General features: G+C 42.1%; 1 protein-coding gene across 1 annotated transcript in view; it reads left to right on the top strand.

The window, feature by feature from the left end:
• The window catches only part of LOC128693114 (glutamate receptor ionotropic, kainate 2-like), a 769,231-nt gene that overhangs the window by 622,718 nt on the left and 123,927 nt on the right, over positions 1-22,586 (top strand). Inside the window, exons 11-13 of the mRNA XM_070089531.1 lie at positions 6,404-6,610; positions 7,541-7,625; positions 18,666-18,804. Coding sequence (XP_069945632.1) covers positions 6,404-6,610; positions 7,541-7,625; positions 18,666-18,804 — 431 coding nt within the window. The remainder of the gene's footprint in view (positions 1-6,403; positions 6,611-7,540; positions 7,626-18,665; positions 18,805-22,586) is intronic.

Below are 22,586 nucleotides of genomic sequence, written 5' to 3'. Positions count from 1 at the left end.
AGGCTCTTTGATTAATCTTCTTATTTTCCTAGGTCCTTTGTCTTCTATACTTTTTTCATTCTCGAGGATAATTAGTTGTGGATTCTCTGCACCTGCGGGTTTGTGTGTACTCACCTATTTGTGTTTGCAGGGGTCGATTCATAGCTCCTGGCCCCTCCTCTTCACTGATTGCTACTAGGTAGTCTCCCTGTCCCGCCTTAAAACTATATATGGTTCCCGCCTCCACTACGTCATTTTCTAGGCTATTTCACGGCCTGACAACTCTGTGACTGAAGAAATACTTCCTAAATCCCTTTTGATTCATCTGAGTCTTCAATTTCCAATTGTGACCCCTTGTTTCTGTGTTCCTTCTCTGGAACATCCCGTCTTTGTCCACCTTGTCTATTCCGCGCAGTATTTTATATGACGTTATCATGTCTCCCCTGGCCCTCCTGTTCTCCAGTGTCGTCAGGCCGATTTCCCTCAACCTTTCTTCGTAGGACAATCCCCGTAGCTTTGGGACTAGTCTTGTTGCAAACCTTTGCACTTTCTCTAATTTCTTGACGTGCTTGACTAGGTGTGGATTCCAAACTGGTGCTGCATACTCCAGTATGGGCCTGACGTAAATGGTATACAGAGTCTTGAACGAATCCTTACTGAGGTATTGGAACGCTATCCGTAGGTTTGCCAGGCGCCCTTATGCTGCAGCAGCTATCTGATTGATGTGCGCCTCAGGAGATATGCTCGGTGTTATACTCACCCTCAGATCTTTTTCCTTGAGTGAGGTTTGCAATCTATGGCCATCTAAACTATATTGTGTCTGCGTCTTCTTTGCCCTTCCCCAATCTTCATGACTTTGCATTTGGCAGGGTTAAACTCAAGGAGCCAGTTGCTGGACCAGGCATGTAGCCTGTCCAGGTCTCTTTGTAGTCCTGCCTGATCCTCATCCGATTTGATTCTTCTTATTAACTTCAGATCATCTGCAAACAAGGACACTTTTGAGTCTATCCCTTCCGTTATGTCGTTCACATATACCAAGAACAGCACAGGTCCTAGGACTGACCCCTGTGGAACCCGGCTTGTCACAGGCGCCCACCCTGACACCTCGTCACGTACCATGACTCGTTGTTGCCTCCCTGTCAGGTATTCTCTGATCCATTGCAGTGCCTTTCCTGTTATGTGTGCCTGATCCTCTAGCTTTTGCAGTAACCTCTTGTGAGGAACTGTGTCGAAGGCCTTCTTGCAGTCCAAAAAAATGCAGTCGATACACCCCTCTCTCTCTTGTCTTACTTCTGTCACCTTGTCATAAAACTCTAGTAGGTTTGTGACACAGGATTTTCCTTCCCTGAAACCGTGCTGGTTGTCAATTATACACTTGTTTCTTTCCAGGTGTTCCATCACTCTCCTCCTAATGATCTTCTCCATGACCCTGCATACTATACACGTTAGTGATACAGGTCTGTAGTTTAGTGCCTCATGTCTGTCTCCCTTTTTAAAAATTGGGACTACATTTGCCATTTTCCATACCTCAGGAAGTTGCCCAGTTTCAAATGATGTGTTGAAGATCTTTGTTAATCTCACACACAATATCTCTGCTCCCTCTTTAAGGACCCACGGAGAGATGTTGTCTGGTCCCACCGCCTTTGAGGTGTCAAGTTCGCATAGCAACTTCTTCACCTCCTCCTTGGTTATATGTACCTCATCCAGCACTTGCTGGTGTACCCCCCTGTTCTGCTTTCCTGGAGTCCTACTGGTTACCACTGTAAATACTTCTTTAAATCTCGTGTTGAGCTCCTGACATACCTCCCGGTCGTTTCTTGTGAATTCCCCATCACCCTTCCTCAGTCTGATTACCCGGTCCTTGACTGTTGTTTTCCTCCTGATGTGGCTGTACAACAGCTTCGGGTCAGTCTTGACTTTCGATGCTATATCATTTTCGTATTGCCGCTGAGCCTCCCTTCTTATCTGTGCATATCGTTTCTGGCTCTTCGGCTAATCTCTTTATTTTCCTGAGTTCTCTGTCTTCTGTACCTTTTCCATTCTCTAGTACACCTAGTTTTTGCCTCCCTACACCTTTGGGTGAACCAAGGACCCGTTCTGTTCTTCCCATTATTTCTGTTTCCCTTGGGAACAAACCTCTCCTCTGCCTCCTTGCATTTTGTTGCCACATAGTCCATCATTTCTTGTACTGGTTTTCCTGTCAGTTCCCACTCCCACTGAATGTCTTGAAGGAAGTTCCTCATGCCTGAGTAGCTCCCCCTTTTGTAGTTTGGTTTTTCCCAACCTATTCCTGCTACTCTCTCCACTTGGAGCTCAACTGTGTAGTCGAAGCACAGAACCACATGATCACTAGCTCCCAGGGGCCTTTCAAGCATGATATCCTCGATGTCCGAACTAATCAAGGTTCATCCTCTCCTCTCTCTCTGGTAGTGTCTCTAACATGTTGATGCATGGTTTTCCAGTACCACATCCATCATCTTGGCTCTCCATGTTTCGGGACCTCCATGGGGCTCCAGGTTTTCCCAGTCAATCTCCTTGTGATTGAAATCACCCATAACTAGTAACTTTGCTCCCCCCATGTGTGCTCTCCTGGCCACCTCGGCTAGTGTGTTGATCATTGCTCTGTTGCTCTCATCGTATTCTTCTCTTGGCCTCCTGCAGTTCTGTGGTGGGTTGTACATTACTGCAATTATCACCTTATGTCCCTCAGACTGGATTGTTCCTACTAAGTAGTCCCTTTCGCCCGTGTCATCCATTCCTTCCATTTTCTCAAACCCCCACTGGTTTTTAATGAGCAGTGCAACTCCTCCTCCCCCTCTCCTCCCTCTGTCATTCCTAAGGATTTGATATCTGGATGGAAAGATTGAATCTGTTATTCTGGTGAGTTTTGTTTCTGTGAGTGTTATTATGTCTGGGGATGTCTCCTTGATTCTTTCATGCCACTCCTCATACTTATTTGTTATTCCATCTGCATTTGTATACCACACCTTCAACTTCTGTGTATGTGTGTGTGTAAGGAGTAGAGAGAGAGAAAGAGAGAGAGAGAGAGAGAGAGAGAGAGAGAGAGAGAGAGAGAGAGAGAGAGAGAGAGAGAGAGAGGAGAAAACTCATTCTCAATAAAAGCATTATTTCTGGAAGCCACAAAAAAAGTGAATTTCTTGCTTGAGATTAGTTCAACGTAAATCAACATAGGACAGGTTAGACTGGAATATGGTTCGGTTAGGTTGATAAATTAGACACATGTGCAACACTTGTGCATTTTTACTGAGGAAACGTTTCGCACACAGTGACTTCATCAGTCACTACCAAGGAGAATGGTGAAGAACAGAATGAGTTTGAGGTAATCAGTCCATCATTCTTGAAGAGAATACAACATATACACGAAGAAGTTGCAGAGAACTCGTCGGTTCTCTGAATCATTTATCTATATTCCTGCCAGACACAGCAACACCTTGGCATCTTAATACAAGAAATTTTTCAATTGCCTAACGTTCAGTCATGACTTACTTCAGTCATCAAGACTGATGACTGATTACATGGATTCCAGACTGAGGGAGTGATTACCCCTAACTCATTCAGTTCTTCACCATTCTCCTTTGTATGGACTGATGAAGCCACTGTGTGGCGAAACGTTTCCTCAGTAAAGATACCCAAGAGTTGCACATGTGTCTAATTTATCAACTTGTTGGTTCTCTGTACCATTTAACCAGGTTAGGTTACAGAAACCAATTAAAACAATTACAAGTAAGCAAATAATATTTATGAAGCACAGTACCTCCGATAGTTACAGTACCTCCGACAGTCACAGTACCTCCGATAGTCACAGTACCTCCGATAGTCACAGTACCTCCGATAGTCACAGTACCTCCGATAGTTACAGTACCTCCGACAGTCACAGTACCTCCGATAGTCACAGTACCTCCGACAGTCACAGTACCTCCGACCGACAGTCACAGTACCTCCGACCGACAGTCACAGTACCTCCGACAGTCACAGCACCTCCGATAGTCACAGTAACTCCGACAGTCACATCCGATAGTCACAGTACCTCCGATAGTCACAGTACCTCCGACAGTCACAGTACCTCCGACCGACAGTCACAGTACCTCCGACCGACAGTCACAGTACCTCCGACAGTCACAGTACCTCCGAGAGTCACAGTACCTCCGACAGTCACAGTACCTCCGACAGTCACAGTACCTCCGATAGTCACAGTACCTCCGATAGTCACAGTACCTCCGATAGTCACAGTACCTCCGATAGTCACAGTACCTCCGATAGTCACAGTACCTCCGATAGTCACAGTACCTCCGACAGTCACAGTACCTCCGATAGTCACAGTACCTCCGACAGTCACAGTACCTCCGATAGTCACAGTACCTCCGACCGACAATCACAGTACCTCCGACCGACAGTCACAGTACCTCCGACAGTCACAGTACCTCCGAGAGTCACAGTACCTCCGACAGTCACAGTACCTCCGACAGTCACAGTACCTCCGATAGTCACAGTACCTCCGATAGTCACAGTACCTCCGACAGTCACAGTACCTCCGACAGTCACAGTACCTCCGACAGTCACAGTACCTCCGACAGTCACAGTACCTCCGACAGTCACAGTACCTCCGATAGTCACAGTACCTCCGACAGTCACAGTACCTCCGACAGTCACAGTACCTCCGACAGTCACAGTACCTCCGACAGTCACAGTACCTCCGACAGTCACAGTACCTCCGACAGTCACAGTACCTCCGACAGTCACAGTACCTCCGACAGTCACAGTACCTCCGACAGTCACAGTACCTCCGATAGTCACAGTACCTCCGACAGTCACAGTACCTCCGACAGTCACAGTACCTCCGACAGTCACAGTACCTCCGACAGTCACAGTACCTCCGACAGTCACAGTACCTCCTACAGTCACAGTACCTCCGACAGTCACAGTACCTCCGACAGTCACAGTACCTCCGACAGTCACAGTACCTCCGAGAGTCACAGTACCTCCGACAGTCACAGTACCTCCGACAGTCACAGTACCTCCGACAGTCACAGTACCTCCGACAGTCACAGTACCTCCGACAGTCACAGTACCTCCGACAGTCACAGTACCTCCGACAGTCACAGTACCTCCGACAGTCACAGTACCTCCGACAGTCACAGTACCTCCGACAGTCACAGTACCTCCGACAGTCACAGTACCTCCGACAGTCACAGTACCTCCTACAGTCACAGTACCTCCGACAGTCACAGTACCTCCGACAGTCACAGTACCTCCGACAGTCACAGTACCTCCGAGAGTCACAGTACCTCCGACAGTCACAGTACCTCCGACAGTCACAGTACCTCCGACAGTCACAGTACCTCCGACAGTCACAGTACCTCCGACAGTCACAGTACCTCCGACAGTCACAGTACCTCCGACAGTCACAGTACCTCCGACAGTCACAGTACCTCCGACAGTCACAGTACCTCCGACAGTCACAGTACCTCCGACAGTCACAGTACCTCCGACAGTCACAGTACCTCCGACAGTCACAGTACCTCCGACAGTCACAGTACCTCCGACAGTCACAGTACCTCCGACAGTCACAGTACCTCAGACAGTTACGTATCACAGTCAAGATGGAGAACGATCTTACATTCTCATAATGATAACTGTATTCTCGTAAATTCTATTTTAAGTGTGTATAAGATGATTAATATACACTTAATATACACTTAATATACACTTAATATACACTTAATATACACTTAATATACACTTAATATACACTTAATACAAATCGATGAAGCTGCAATTGTTGAATAATTCCAGCTCAAGCTGACAAATTTTACTGTTTCGGTTGCCCAACAAATTTTACTGTTTCGGTTGCCCAACAAATTTTACTGTTTCGGTTGCCCAACAAATTTTACTGTTTCGGTTGCCCAACAAATTTTACTGTTTCGGTTGCCCAACAAATTTTACTGTTTCGGTTGCCCAACAAATTTTACTGTTTCGGTTGCCCAACAAATTTTACTGTTTCGGTTGCCCAACAAATTTTACTGTTTCGGTTGCCCAACAAATTTTACTGTTTCGGTTGCCCAACAAATTTTACTGTTTCGGTTGCCCAACAAATTTTACTGTTTCGGTTGCCCAACAAATTCTGCGTGATGTAGAGGAAAAAAATATATCTTACACTACACTCGAGTGTGTAACTTGTTAATGCTCTAAGACTGACCGAAACGTCGTCTTAAGCTTCTTTTTCCTAGGTGGGAATTATTTGTGTATTGTTCCAGTCACCGTATTGTGTCTTATTATTCTTCCTAAATATATTTTTGTCCTCCACAATGTAACCAAATATTTACACGCTGCTGCATTGTACGTGAACCCAATTTCGACAGTTACAAAATATCGTATTGTTGTTCTACCGTCCGTGTTTCCCCAGGCTGCGCCTTACACTATGTTGAGAGAAACATCTGTACAGATGACTGGCAACGACCGCTACGAGGGCTTCTGTGTTGACCTCATCCAAGAGATTTCGGTTGTTCTGGGCTTCAATTACACAATTAGGATTGCTGCTGATGGCGCCCATGGAAAATGTGATGAGCAGACGAGAAGTTGGAATGGAATGATTGGGGAGCTGTTAGATCAGGTATGGTATCCATGTTGCATGATGAAATACAGTAACAGTTACTTATGGTAGACGGTGTTGGAAGATGTCCCATAAGCCACCCTTCCATTCATTATAAATAATGAAAATTTAATTAATGTAATCAGTGGATACAGTGAGATCGACACCATGACTAACCCTTCTAGGGTAGGGTAGGTGCCTGAGCCCGAGCCTTTAGCTCATAAGACTGTCATTCCCATTAGCCCCCTTGGGGGCGGGGATGGCAGACCAGAGAGGCCTAGCCACAAGCTAGGCCTGGGGACAGTTGGTCCCAAAGATGAGGAGGTACTTGTGCCTCCTCCCATGGGAGACTTAGGTCTCAGACACTCCCTAAAGAGGGAGCCAAGGCCGGGCCACCACTTGGAAAAGGTCCGGGCCGGGAGAATACAGGCAAATCTTTAAAAAAAAAAAGTGGATACAGTCTCAAATATATGAAATGTTTTCATACGAAGATGATATATTTTAAAAGAAATTATTAGCTTATAATATTTACTGAAGAATATTCGCTGTTGTAGACTTAGAAGCAAAGCAAGAATACTCGAGGACTTGGTTTTTATAATACAGTCATAGAAGCAAAAGAATCGAGGAACACTGGAGCAAGCTAGGCCTTGTTTGGGCCAGTAGGCCTGCTATACAGTACCTCCATTCCTTTTTTCTTATATTCCCAAAGCTACCAGATAATTTGCTTCAGTACCTCAGGTACTGATCAATCCCAACCCCTCACACTCATGTATTTGTTTAATCTCATCTTAAAGCTACTTAAGGTTTCTAATTCCCTAATTGACAGTTTATTCCACTCTTCGACAGATCTGTTTGAAAATCAATTGTTTCCTACGTTCCTTCTTACTTTGTTCATCTATATCCATTATCTCCAGTTCTTAAAAACAGTGTTTTCATTTCTTCTGGCGACAGAAAGCTGATTTGGCAATAGGAGACTTGACGATCACTTACGAGAGAGAACAAGTGGTTGACTTCACGATGCCATGGATGAACCTTGGTAAGTACTTCACCATGCCCTGGATGAACCTTGGTAAGTACTTCACCATGCCCTGGATGAACCTTGGTAAGTACTTCACCATGCCCTGGATGAACCTTGGTAAGTACTTCACCATGCCCTGGATGAACCTTGGTAAGTACTTCACCATGCCCTGGATGAACCTTGGTAAGTACTTCACCATGCCCTGGATGAACCTTGGTAAGTACTTCACCATGCCCTGGATGAACCTTGGTAAGTACTTCACCATGCCCTGGATGAACCTTGGTAAGTACTTCACCATGCCCTGGATGAACCTTGGTAAGTACTTCACCATGCCCTGGATGAACCTTGGTAAGTACTTCACCATGCCCTGGATGAACCTTGGTAAGTACTTCACCATGCCCTGGATGAACCTTGGTAAGTACTTCACCATGCCCTGGATGAACCTTGGTAAGTACTTCACCATGCCCTGGATGAACCTTGGTAAGTACTTCACCATGCCCTGGATGAACCTTGGTAAGTACTTCACCATGCCCTGGATGAACCTTGGTAAGTACTTCACCATGCCCTGGATGAACCTTGGTAAGTACTTCACCATGCCCTGGATGAACCTTGGTAAGTACTTCACCATGCCCTGGATGAACCTTGGTAAGTACTTCACCATGCCCTGGATGAACCTTGGTAAGTACTTCACCATGCCCTGGATGAACCTTGGTAAGTACTTCACCATGCCCTGGATGAACCTTGGTAAGTACTTCACCATGCCCTGGATGAACCTTGGTAAGTACTTCACCATGCCCTGGATGAACCTTGGTAAGTACTTCACCATGCCCTGGATGAACCTTGGTAAGTACTTCACCATGCCCTGGATGAACCTTGGTAAGTACTTCACCATGCCCTGGATGAACCTTGGTAAGTACTTCACCATGCCCTGGATGAACCTTGGTAAGTACTTCACCATGCCCTGGATGAACCTTGGTAAGTACTTCACCATGCCCTGGATGAACCTTGGTAAGTACTTCACCATGCCCTGGATGAACCTTGGTAAGTACTTCACCATGTCCTGGATGAACCTTGGTAAGTACTTCACCATGTCCTGGATGAACCTTGGTAAGTACTTCACCATGTCCTGGATGAACCTTGGTAAGTACTTCACCATGCCCTGGATGAATCTTGGTAAGTACTTCACCATACCCTGGATGAACCTTGGTAAGTACTTCACCATGCCCTGGATGAACCTTGGTAAGTACTTCACCATTCCTTGGATGAACCTTGGTAAGTACTTCACCATGCCCTGGATGAATCTTGGTAAGTACTTCACCATTCCCTGGATGAATCTTGGTAAGTACTTCACCATGCCCTGGATGAATCTTGGTAAGTACTTCACCATACCCTGGATGAACCTTGGTAAGTACTTCACCATGCCCTGGATGAACCTTGGTAAGTACTTCACCATGCCCTGGATGAACCTTGGTAAGTACTTCACCATTCCTTGGATGAATCTTGGTAAGTACTTAACTGACGCTCTTCCTTCAGAATCTTACTTATTTTCCCTTTCTATAAATACATAACAACTTCATTACTTAAACAAGAGTAGAAATGGTAAGAAGACATCGCAGTAGATGTTTATTAGTACGATGTTTTGTCTTCATTAGGCTACCATGTAGGCGTAACATTGTTGACATAAAGGGCTTTGTTTTGCTGTGTTTCTGAACATCACCTCAAGTTGGGGTTTTGCAAAGTCTTCAAAAATATTTGCTCTTCAATTAGTAAAACTGTAGATGGTTTTCAACAACAAAAATCAATCAATATATATATGAAAGAATTATCGACTGTGTTGACAACAATAATATGAAAATAAAAATAAAAATAAAAATAAAAAATAAAATAAAAATAAATAAAATAAAATAAAAATAAAAATACCCATCAAAACTGCAATAGTCAGATAGTATTCAACATGACGGTAGCGTCTGACCCTCTGATATGCTACTGAATGCACCTCATTGCCATTTAACAATTAACAACCATCCTATCAGAAGCAACCGAGGGGTGTTCTCCAGGTGGTCTACAGGTGGTCTCCAGGTGGTCTCCAGGTAGTCTGAAGGAAGTCTCCAGATACTCTTCGGGTAATCTCCAGGTAGTCTCCAAATAATCTTCGGGTAATCTCCAGGTAGTGTCCAGGTAGTCTCAAGTTGGTCTCTAGGTGGTCTCCAGGTAGTCTCCAGGTAGTCTCCAGGTGGCCTTCAGGTAATCTCCAGGTAGTGTCCAGGTAGTCTCAAGCTGGTCTCCAGGTGGTCTCCAGGAAGTCTCCGGGTATTCTCCGGGTAGTCTCCAGGAAATCTCCAGGAAGTCTTTGGGTAGTCTCCAGGTAGACTCCAGGAAATCTTTGGGTAGTTTCCGGGTAGTTTCCAGGTAATCTCCAGGTAATCTCTAGGTACTCTTCAGGTAGTCTCCAGGTAGTCTCCGGGTAGTCTCCAGGTATTCTCCAGGTAATCTTTATGTACTCTCCAGGTAGTCTCCGGGTAGTCATCAGGTAGTCTCTTAAAAACTCTTAACAGCTTTCCTTAACCTATCACCTATTCTATACAATTGCAACATCTGCCACAGTGCCCCCGTATCCACCCTATCATGTGCCTTTTCCAAATCCATAAGTGCAACAAAAACCTGTTTACCCTTATGCAAATACTGTTCTCTTAAACTTCACTGCAAACACTTGGTCAACACATCCCATACCCTTCCTAAACACTCATTGTTCATCTGTGATCCCTTACCAGTTTATTTTCTTACAAGTTTATTCTCCTATAATTCTTACGCTCACTTTTGTCCCCTTTGCTTTTATACAAAGGAACTAAGCCTTCTATATGCCACTCCCAAACAATCCACAACTATATCCCCACCTGCTTTTAATATTAAATTTCTGTCTTGATCTCACCAATCCCAGCAGTTTTACTATCACTAATTCTACCCACTGCTTCACTTACCTCACCCATATTCACATCTGACTCTTCCTCACTCCTAAAAGATGTTATACCTCCCTAGCCAATGCACTAAATCACAGTTTCCCTATCTCCATCAATATTTAACTGTTTCTCAAAATATTCCATCTATTTTCTCGAAACCTCTAACTCTCCATCAAAACATATGCCTTCACTCTGAAGAAGGGGTGTAAATGTTGCAGTTTTATAACTGTAGTGCAAGCGTGCCTCTGGCAAGACAGTGATGGAGTGACTCACAATGCAACCTTGCAACATTGCATAGCTCCTGATGACGCAATGAGAAGTGCGAAAGTGCTTGAGCTAAAGATTTCCATCCCCCTTTTGCTTGTCTTGCATATATATATATATATATATATATATATATATATATATATATATATATATATATATATATATATATATATATATATGTATGTATATATATGTGTGTATATATATATATATATATATATGCAATAAGATCACGGCAAACAGGTGATTTCAGAATATGCAAAACAACCACTCTGAAAGAATAGAGAAATTCCAAGCGCTTTCGTGACTACTCACATTATCAAGGAACTATGAAAGTAAAGCATCCAAGGAAGCTATATAAGGGGTCTGGCCAGCACCTCCCGTTGTGGGATCTGATAGTGAGGTGCTGGCCAGACCCCTTATATAGCTTCCTTGGATGCTTCACTTTCATAGTTCCTTGATAATGTGAGTAGTCACGAAAGCGCTTGGAATTTCTCTATTCTTTCAGAGTGGTTGTTTTGCATATATATATACATATATATATATATATATATATATATATATATATATATATATATATATATATATATATATATATATATATATATATATATATATATATATATATGCAATAAGATCACAGTAAACAGGTGATTTCAGAATATGCAAAACAACCACTCTGAAAGAATAGAGAGTGAGTTGTGCAAAGGACCTATCCAGTTGGGTCGCGCACGTCAGGTGTTTAACCGTTGTGGGATCTGATAGTGAGGTGCTCACCCCTTATATATCATGGATGCTTTACTTGTTCCTTGATAATGTGAGTAGTCACGAAAGCGCTTGGAATTTCTCTATTCTTTCAGAGTGGTTGTTTTGCATATATATATATATATATATATATATATATATATATATATATATATATATATATATATATATATATATATATATATATATATATATATATAGTGGAGGATAGATGGGCTAATGAGAGCATAGGCAATGGGGTCGAAGAGGTATAGGGTAGGTTTAAAAATGTAGTGTAAGAGTGTTCAGCAGAAGTTTGTGGTTACAGGAAAGTGGGTGCAGGAGGGAAGAGGAGCGATTGGTGGTATGATGATGTAAAGAGAGCAGTAAGGGAGAAAAAGTTAGCATATGAGAAGTTTTTACAAAGTAGAAGTGATGCAAGGAGGGAAGAGTATATGGAGAAAAAGAGAGTGGTTAAGAGAGTGGTGAAGCAATGTAAAAAGAGAGCAACTGAGAGAGTGGGTGAGATGTTATCAACAAATTTTGTTGAAAATAAGAAAAAGTTTTGGAGTGAGATTAACAAGTTAAGGAAGCCTAGAGAACAAATGGATTTGACAGTTAAAAATAGAAGAGGAGAGTTATTAAGTGGAGAGTTAGAGGTGTTGGGAAGATGGAGGGAATATTTTGAGGAATTGTTAAATGTTGATGAAGATAGGGAAGCTGTGATTTCGTGTATAGGGCAAGGAGGAATAACATCTTGTAGGAGTGAGGAAGAGTCAGTTGTGAGTGTGGGGGAAGTTCGTGAGGCACTAGGTAAAATGAAAGGGGGTAAGGCAGCCGGGATTGATGGGATAAAGATAGAAATGTTAAAAGCAGGTGGGGATATAGTTTTGGAGTGGTTGGTGCAATTATTTAATAAATGTATGGAAGAGGTAAAGTACCTAGGGATTGGCAGAAAGCATGCATAGTTCCTTTGTATAAAGGCAAAGGGGACAAAAGAGAGTGCAAAAATTATAGGGGGATAAGTCTGTCGAGTATACCTGGTAAAGTGAATGGTAAAGTTATTATTGAAAGAATTAAGAGTAAGACGGAGAATAGGATAGCAGATGAACAAGGAGGCTTTAGGAAAGGTAGGGGGTGTGTGGACCAGGTGTTTACAGTGAAATATATAAGTGAACAGTATTTAGATAAGGCTAAAGAGGTTTTTGTGGCCTTAATGGATTTCGAAAAGGCATATGACAGGGTGGATAGGGGGGCAATGTGGCAGACGTTGGAGGTGTATGGTATAGAAGGTAGGTTACTGAAAGCAGTGAAGAGTTTTTACGAGGATAGTGAAGCTCAAGTTAGAGTGTGTAGGAAAGAGGGAAATTATTTCCCAGTAAAAGTAGGCCTTAGACAAGGATATGTGATGTCACCGTGGTTGTTTAATATATTTATAGATGGGGTTGTATGAGAAGTAAATGCGAGGGTCTTGGCAAAAGGCGTGGAGTTAAAAGATAAAGAATCACACACAAAGTGGGAGTTGTCACAGTTGCTCTTTCCTGATGACGCTGTACTCTTGGGAGATTCTGAAGAGAAGTTGCAGAGATTGGTAGATGAATTTGGTAGGGTGTGAAAAAGAAGAAAATTAAAAGTGAATACAGGAAAGAGTAAGGTTATGAGGATAACAAAAAGATTAGGTGATGAAAGATGGTATATCAGATTGGAGGGAGAGAGTATGGAGGAGGTGAATGTATTCAGATATTTGGGAGTGGACGTGTCAGTGGATGGGTCTATGAAACATGAGGTGAATCATAGAATTGATGAGGGGAAAAGGGTGAGTGGTGCACTTAGGAGTCTGTGGACACAAAGAACTTTGTCCTTGGAAGCAAAGAGGGGAATGTATGAGAGTATAGTTTTACCAACGCTCTTATATGGGTGTGAAGCATGGGTGATGAATGTTGCACCGAGGAGAAGGCTGGAGGCAGTGGAGATGTCACGTCTGAGGGCAATGAGTGGTGTGAATATAATGCAGAGAATTCGTAGTTTGGAAGTTAGGAGGAGGTGCGGGATTACCAAAACTGTTGTCCAGAGGGCTGAGGAAGAGTTGTTGAGGTGGTTCGGACAAGTAGAGAGAATGGAGCGAAACAGAGTGACTTCAAGAGTATATTAGTCTGTAGTGGAAGGAAAGCGGGGTAGGGGTCGGCCTAGGAAAGGTTGGAGGGAGGGGGTAAAGGAGGTTTTGTGTGCGAGGGGCTTGGACTTCCAGCAGGCATGCGTGAGCGTGTTTGATAGGAGTGAATGGAGACAAATGGTTTTTAATACTTGACGTGCTGTTGGAGTGTGAGCTAATTAACATTTATGAAGGGGTTCAGGATAACCGGCAGGCCGGACTTGAGTCCTGGAGATGGGAAGTACAGTGCCTGCACTTTGAAGGTGGGGTGTTAATGTTGCAGTTTAAAAACTGTAGTGTAAAGCACCCTTCTGGCAAGACAGTGATGGAGTGAATGATGGTAAAAGTTTTTCTTTTTCGGGTCACCCTGCCTTGGTGGGAATCGGCCAGTGTGATAATAATAATAATAATATATATATATATATATATATATATATATTATATATAATATATATATATATTATATATATTATATATATATATATATTATATATATTATATATATATTATATATATTATATATATATTATATATATAACTACCAGGAGCAGCAGTCATTGCCCCCACAAATAGTGTCTTGCTAGGAGCACCTCTGGGAAGCAATGCCATTGACGCAATTCTCAGGAAGAAATTGGAAGAGTTAAGGAGAATGGAACAACGAATAGGCAATCTGGACACCCACGATGCCTTGTACCTTCTCACAAAGTGCTTGAGTCTGCCCAGGTTGACATATTTCCTAAGATGTGCACCTGCATATGATAACCCTGTACTGCACGAATATGACAGTATTCTGAGGCAGATTTTTACGAAAGTAATTAACCTTACTCTAGAAGACGGGCAGTGGAACCAAGCTACACTTCCAGTCAGACTAGGAGGCATTGGTGTCCGCAAGTCATCACAGATTGCGTTACCTGTTTTTCTGTCCTCGTGTATTGCATCCAGAGAGCTTTTAGCAGCGATTCTCCCTGAACATCTTAGGGACAAAATAGGAGTCCAGGACCAAAAATTCATTGACGGAGCAATGATCTGGGATAATCTAACGGGCTCTGGAGCCAGACCTGCTCCCCAACAACTACAAACAATCGCACTGGGATGGTCCAATAGTGGAAAATATTGCCTCAACAATGCTTCAGAGTGTGTCAGGGAAGGATAGAGCCCGCCTCCTGGCAGTGAGAGCCCCTCATGCTGGGGACTTTCTGTTGGCTGTTCCCAACTCCAGCCTTGGCACACGTCTCGACCCACAGACCATCCGCATCGGTGTTGCCCTTCGACTTGCCGCCCCTATTCTCGCCGAACACAGGTGTATTTGTGGCAGTGAAGCAGCAGACCGATTCGGGTACCATGGTCTTGTGTGCCGTAAATCCGAGGGAAAGATTGCAAGACATGAGGAGGTTAATAACATTATCAAGAGGAGCCTCACAACAGCTGGATGCCCAGCAGTAAGGGAGCCACCCCAACTATGCAGATCTGATGGCAGCCAGAAGCGTCCAGATGGTATCACCCTTCAAGCCTGGACAGATGGGAAGCAGGTGGTGTGGGACTATACATGTGCATCTACCTTGGCTGATACCTATCTCCAATACACCAGGGAGGAAGGAGGGGCAGCTGCCAGCTTCAGGGAGTCCCAGAAGTCTAGAAAATATGGAGAACTTGCCCATCATTATATGTTTGTTCCCATAGGCTCAGAGACCCTTGCCTCATGGGGAAAGAGTGCATCTAAATTTCTTAAGGAGCTGGGAAAAAGACTCATCAGGGTAACTAGGGATCCCAGGGCAGCTAGTTTTCTGTTCCAGCGGCTCAGTGCGGCTGTTCAAAGGGGTAATGCTTGCTGTATTTTGGGTACACGCCCCAGATCTGAGGAGCTGGATGAGATTTTCACCTTATAATCGGTGATACACACGTAACAACATGTACCGTATATGCCACCTTTATATCAACAATGTATCTCTTAAATCTTCTGTACCATATTATGTAATAAAATATTCCTATTAGTAAAAAAAATAAATATGAAAAGATGGGGTGGTAGGGGAGAAATCCAAATATTTTTCCTTGAAGCCTTTTTATCCACTTCTCCGAGGCTATGGGTCCCACAATTTACACCAGAGGTGGACCCCATCATATATATATATATATATATATATATATATATATATATATATATATATATATATATATATATATATATATATATATATATATATATATATATATATATATATATATATATATATATATATATATATATATGTAGGTCGTGCCGAATATGTAAAACTGGTCAATTAGCAAGAAGTCTTTTAAAATTAAGTCCTTTCTGAAATTTTCTCTTATACGTTTAAAGATATATTTTTTTCATTAATAGTGATGTATTTTTTTTTAATTTTGCACCAAAAGAATCTTAGAAAACTTACCTAACCTTATTATAGCAAGAACAATTTATTTTAGCCTAACCCAACTAAATATATTTTAGATTTGTTTACAAACACAGTGAAATACATCAAGGAAGTACTCAATGAATTAAATGCAATGTTCGCAGCTTTCACAGTGACCCACAAGAAGGATAATTTTGATATCGTAATATAGATCCCAGGTTATAACCTTTTCAGATGCGACAGACTAAACAGGTAACAATTGGGGGTTGGCTTGTACGTCACAGTCGCTCATTTGCTCTGAACTACTAAACATTTCAAATGATGTAGTTGAAGTTTTGGCAGTAAAGATTGAAAATAAAAACCTTTTCATTGTGGTTGTATACAAGCCTTTGGATGCAACTTCCCTGCATTTCCAGGAGCAGCTTTTGAAAATTGGCCACTGTCTGGAAAATCTCCCAACTCCTGCCCCAAACAACTGCTACTGGGAGATATCAACCTGAGACACCTAAAATGGAGGAGTGTAACAAATTTTATTTTAGCAGAGATCACCCCAAATGAAAATTCACACACACAGCAGCTATTAAATTTCTGCACCAAATACACTTAAAGTCAACAAATAGTGAAGCCTACAAGACTAGAAAATATGGTAGGCCTCATCTTCGCTAACAACGAGGATGTGATACATGATATAACCTTGTCAAAGATAATTCACTCAGATCACAACATAATAGAGATGCAGACATGTATGCACAGGACTCCTGACCAGCAAAATATGATCAGTCATGAGGGTGTCTTCACCCAATTAAACTTCAATAACAAAAATATATAATGGGAACAAGTCAACCATGTCCTAAATGAAACAAGCTGGGAAGATATCCTAAACAACACGGATCCGAACCTTTGCTTAAAAAAATTAACTCTGTGGCACTTGAGATTTGCTAGTTGATCAGATCCTGATCCACCACGAAGCCTGGGCGTTGATCCCCGGAACAATCTCCAGGTATACTCCAGGTATGTAGTACACAGGACAGTGACCTTGGCCTCAACCAATTACAGACTCGTGAGTGGTTGAATATCGCAGTAGATTCTTAAGCTATCCTTACTGAATACTAGTGTTGAGTAATTCAAATATTTAAAGGTTTTCCCGTCTGGCCGACGGGCAAACATACTCTTAACAGTCCGTGAATTCTTAAAAGCAACTAGTATATTGAGTGTCGTTAGGGCATTCACCAGAACTAATGAAGTCTCATTCTCATAACATTACTAAACAAAGGCGATTAAAAGTAGAAGTATTTATCCAATATGGACGAGGATCCTGTGATGAAAAATAGAGAAAACTGATGTCTTGCAATGAAATTTTTTTATCGTGTTACTCGCTTTACTCAAAATTTTCATGGTAAAGGAAATGGGCTCTTAGAAAGCCAAACAGATCCTGTTCATTTATATTGGAGATGAACGAAAAGCGATGAAAAATGGTTGGATGGGTAAGCCAGTGAAAGGCCTCGGTCAGATGACCAAAAGCTCCAACAGCTGATCATCACATAACTGAGACCCGCGTCTGGAAACACATGACCTGCTTCCTGACCAATTTGACCTTACCTAGCAAGAAGGAGAGACAGAGGATTTATAGGAGGAAAAACCTGCGGTTCCTTATCAGTTGAATGGAGCTTCAACTTGACAGGAGGATGGAAGGATGGAGAGAAAACATTCATGCCTCTACCTGCCTATCTGATGACTGTACCTCCCTAAGCTTTGACTTAAGAAATCGTAATGACACGATTGCAAATAAACCCATACCCTTCACTGCCGTCACGGCAGTGAAGGGACTTGAGCTAGAGTTCGTCACGGCCACGCTAGCTGGAGATTCGTCTGTAAAAACTTGCATTTGTGGTCACAGAGGTGCCTGTGCTAACTTTCCTATGGTGTAGAAATATACCTAGTTGGATGAATCTTATTGTGGCTAGCTGGTCTAGTGGCTAACGCGACGGGCTGGAGTTTTGAGACTCTATGACCGCGGGTTCAATCCCGGCCGGGGGTATGGTTCCCTAAGCTTTCCTATACCTACCAGCCATCATAGATCCCAATCTTAAAGAATCTGACATCATTCTAAAATCCAACATAGAAATTGTTCATAATCTTTCCCTTCACGATAAGCAGTTGATTCAATGTTAATTTCCAGTAAGATTTAGTGGACTGATAATACTTAAAGCCTTGCAAATTACCTTGCAAGCCTTAGTCTTCGCCCCAGTATCAAATGAATTTGTAAGCAAATTCTACCGGACCAACAGAGGGATTTAGAGATGAGTACAAATAGGTGAGTACACACACACACACACGATTTATCTATCTGTATATATACATACATATATATATATATATATATATATATATATATATATATATATATATATATATATATATATATATATATATATATATATATATATATATTGTAACCAGTTGACATTTTTTTGTCAGAGAGAACATTTAAAGCCTCAGATTCATCAACTTTGTGTGCAGCTCTCACGTGTCACTCATAAAACTAAACCAATACTTTCCTCCTCCACAGGCATCACGATTCTGTACAGGAAACCCACTAAAAAACCGCCCAATCTATTCAGCTTCCTGTCACCGCTTTCGTTGGACGTGTGGCTATACATGGCCACAGCGTACCTTGGTATCTCCTTGCTTCTCTTCGTGCTAGCAAGGTCAGACACATCACTCTTATGATATAAAGGTGACTTTACACCTCCAGGTGGGAGGGATAATAGTGAAGATGTCTTCCTTGTGGTTGTTAATGGTGCTTGTTTATGTGATTTTTACCTGACTATTGCTTGATTTAATCATCCCTATCATCGTAGGCCGGATAAGTATTTTTAATGTATGAAATCTGCATCCACACGACTTCTGTAACTCAAGATATCTGTTTACTGTTTACCTTGATGAAGAAGATATTAATATATGTATGCAAAACAATCACTGTGAAAGGATAGTGAAATTCCAAGCGCTTTCGTGACTTCTCACATTATCAAGGAACTATATAGTTCCTTGATAATGTGAGAAGTCACGAAAGCGCTTGGAATTTCACTATCCCTTCACAGCGTTTTCTTTTTTTTTTGCATATTGTGATATTGCTTGTTTACTGTGATCTTATTGCATATATATATATATATATATATATATATATATATATATATATATATATATATATATATATATATATATATATATATATATATATATATATATATCCTAGGTAGTAGGTTGGTAGACAGCAACCGCCCAGGGAGGTACTACCGTCCTGCCAAGTGAGTGTAAAACGAAAGCCTGTAATTGTTTTACATGATGGTAGGATTGCTGGTGTCTTTTGTCTGTCTCATAAATATGCAAGATTACAGGTAAGTCTTGCTACTTCTACTTACACTTAGGTCACACTAAACATACATGTACAAGCATATATATACACACCCCTCTGGGTTTTCTTCTATTTTCTTTCTAATTCTTGTTCTTGTTTATTTCCTCTTATCTCCATGGGGAAGTGGAACAGAATTCTTCCTCTGTAAGCCATGCGTGTTGTAAGAGGCGACTAAAATGCCGGGAGCAAGGTGCTAGTAACCCCTTCTCCTGTATATATTACTAAATTTAAAAGGAGAAACTTCAGTTTTTTCTTTTGGGCCACCCCACCTCAGTGGGATACGGCTGGTACGTTGAAAGAAGAAAAGATATATATATATATATATATATATATATATATATATATATATATATATATATATATATATATATATATATATATATATATATATATATATATATATACTTCTAACTCATTTTGATACGTGCGATTTGTAATTTTCAATATTTTTTTTTCAAGTATCACTTGGTTATTTTATCCTTAAACACGAAGTTTAGTTCCTTCAGTCCCACCAAATAATAATTTAGCGAAGCACTGTTGTAGTTTACTGATTCCTATAATACTCTAGTGCTGCATGCTCAAGAGATGATATAGTTATGGAGTGGTTGGTGCTTTTGTTCATTGAGTGTATGAAAGAAGGGAAGGTACCTAGGGACTGGCAGAAGGCATGCGTAGTTCCTGTGTATAAAGGCAAAGATGAAAGTTATCGTTACTTTATGAATTTAGGGAAAGGTGGATATTGGGACCGAAGGCAATTTGGCAGATGTTGCAAGTGTATGGAATAGTTGAAAGTTTTCATGGGGATAATGAAGCTAAGGTTGGGGTTTAAGGAGAGAGGGTGATTATTTTCCATTGAAAGTAGTGCTTACAGAAGGAAGTGTAATAACACATTGGTTGTTTAACATTTTCATATGGGATTGTAAGAGAAGTGTATGAGTTGCTGTTGGGGAGAAGTGTGTGATTAAAATATAATGAATCTAATATAACGCAAGTTTTCTTGCAATTGCTTTCTACTGGATATACTGCACTTTAAAGAGATTCTGAATGTAAGTTGAGAAGGTTGGTGGACGAATTTGGAGAGTATGTATGAAAGAAGGAATTAAGAGTGAACATAGGAAGGTGCAAGGATAACGAAAAACTTAAGTATTGAAAGATTTAATATTAACTGGAGGAGAGAGAACAGAGGAAGTTAATGTGTTTATATACATGGGTTTGAGTTTGTTGACAGATGAATCTGTGAAAGACGAACTGAACCATTCAATTGATGAGAGGGAGAAGGTGAGTAGTGCACTGGGGCGTTTGTGGAAATAAAGAACATTATCCATGGAGGCAAAAAAAAGGAAATGTATCAGAGAAAAGAGATACTAACACTTTTATATAGGAACAAAACATTTGTTATTAAACATTGCAGCGAGAAGGAGGCTGGAGGCAGTGGAGATGTGTCTGAGTCTGGAGATAAGAAGCAGGTGCATTTGAGCTTATTTTGAAGGTGCATCTGAGCTTATTTTGGAGGTGCATCTGAGCTTATTTTGGAGGCTCATCTGAGCTGTAATGTCGGCGCGCCTCAGGCAAGACAGTGATGGCGTGAATGATGGTGAAAGTGTTTCTGTTGATTTCGGGTCATCCTACCTCGGTGGGTAACGGCTGGTTTGTGAACAATCCTTCCTGAAGCCTCTACTACCACCCCATCCAAGAGCATCCTCATCGGAGCACCACTGGGTCATCAGGCCATTCACACAGTCCTCAAGGACAAAATGAATGACCTAAAGAGTATGGAGGAGAGAATAAGTGATCTTGATGCCCATGATGCCCAGTATCTCTTCACAAGGTGTCTTACCTTGCCAAGACTCACTGCTTGAGGTGTGCAACCACTTTCGACAACCCAACACTTATCGAATACGACTCACTTCTGTAAACAGTCACTGACTCTATCACTGGAAGATCAGCACCGGGATCAGGCAACTCTCCCAGTGCGACTGGGAGGTATAAGGGTGCGCAAGGCAACACAGGTAGCTTTGCCTGCATTTCTCTCCTCGTGTATGGCTTCCAATGGACTAATCCGGGAGGATTGCCCCCGAGCGTTTGAGAGGTGCGGTAGGAGTTCAAGACCCCAGGTTCACTGAAACAGTCACGCGGTTGGACACCCTTATAAACCCCTCAAGCAGACCAGCTCCTCCCAAAGAGCACAGTCTCACTGGGACAAACCGATCATGGAAAAAATCCAACACAATGCTCACCAACACTTCAGGAAAATACGAAGATCGTGTCCCAGCGGTGAAGGCACATCGTACAGGAGATTTCCTTTTAGCTGTTCCCAACTCTACTCTAGGCACCCGACTCGACCCACTGGCCATTCGGATAGGTATTGCTCTTCGCCTAGACGCCCCAGTACTTACCGGACATAGGTGTATTTGTGGCAGGGCGACGGCTGATCAATTCGGACTTCATGGTCTCGTGTCATACATCAGTGATATTTAATCAATAACTACACTGGGACTAGCCATATGTCCTCGGATCAAGTCGTATATCCTCAGATCAAGGTAAAACACCTAGCTCTGCTGGGTGCTTGATTCTTGTAGGATTTGGTGGTCCTGCGGGTTAGAGCGTCAGTGATTTTCGCTCACCATGAGGCGGCCCAAAACGAAATGGGTTCGAGTCCTTAGCTAATCGCAGTGTTGTTATTGATTAAATACCACTCGTATATATATGTTACACAGGGTGTTTAGTGACTCTCCGTCGAGACTGACTTGTGAGAACTAATCTTTGATTACCCGAACTAATATTCACTGCGAGTGACTGTGCAGGTGACTGCCTCTGGCACTGTGCCTCTGGCACTGTGCCAGGTACCATGATCACTCTTGATCTTTCACACTTGACTGAGTTTTAGGTCTTGTTTCCACATTTCCAATTTTCATAGCCTATCTGTTGTCGAGATTTATTTCCAGTAGGCCCGTATCTGACGATTCCTGCAGTTTATCCGGGACCCATCAGTAACGTTATCGATTTTTCTTTTCATTATTTAATATCGTCGGAGAATAAGAATACAAATGACTGTCCAGCAGGTGGTTTTGTGCT

Source organism: Cherax quadricarinatus, chromosome 28 (assembly GCF_038502225.1).
Source record: "Cherax quadricarinatus isolate ZL_2023a chromosome 28, ASM3850222v1, whole genome shotgun sequence".
NCBI classification, from domain to species: domain Eukaryota; kingdom Metazoa; phylum Arthropoda; class Malacostraca; order Decapoda; family Parastacidae; genus Cherax; species Cherax quadricarinatus.
The sequence above is the reverse complement of the archived record's forward strand: the minus strand, read 5'-3'. Positions and strand labels throughout refer to the sequence as shown.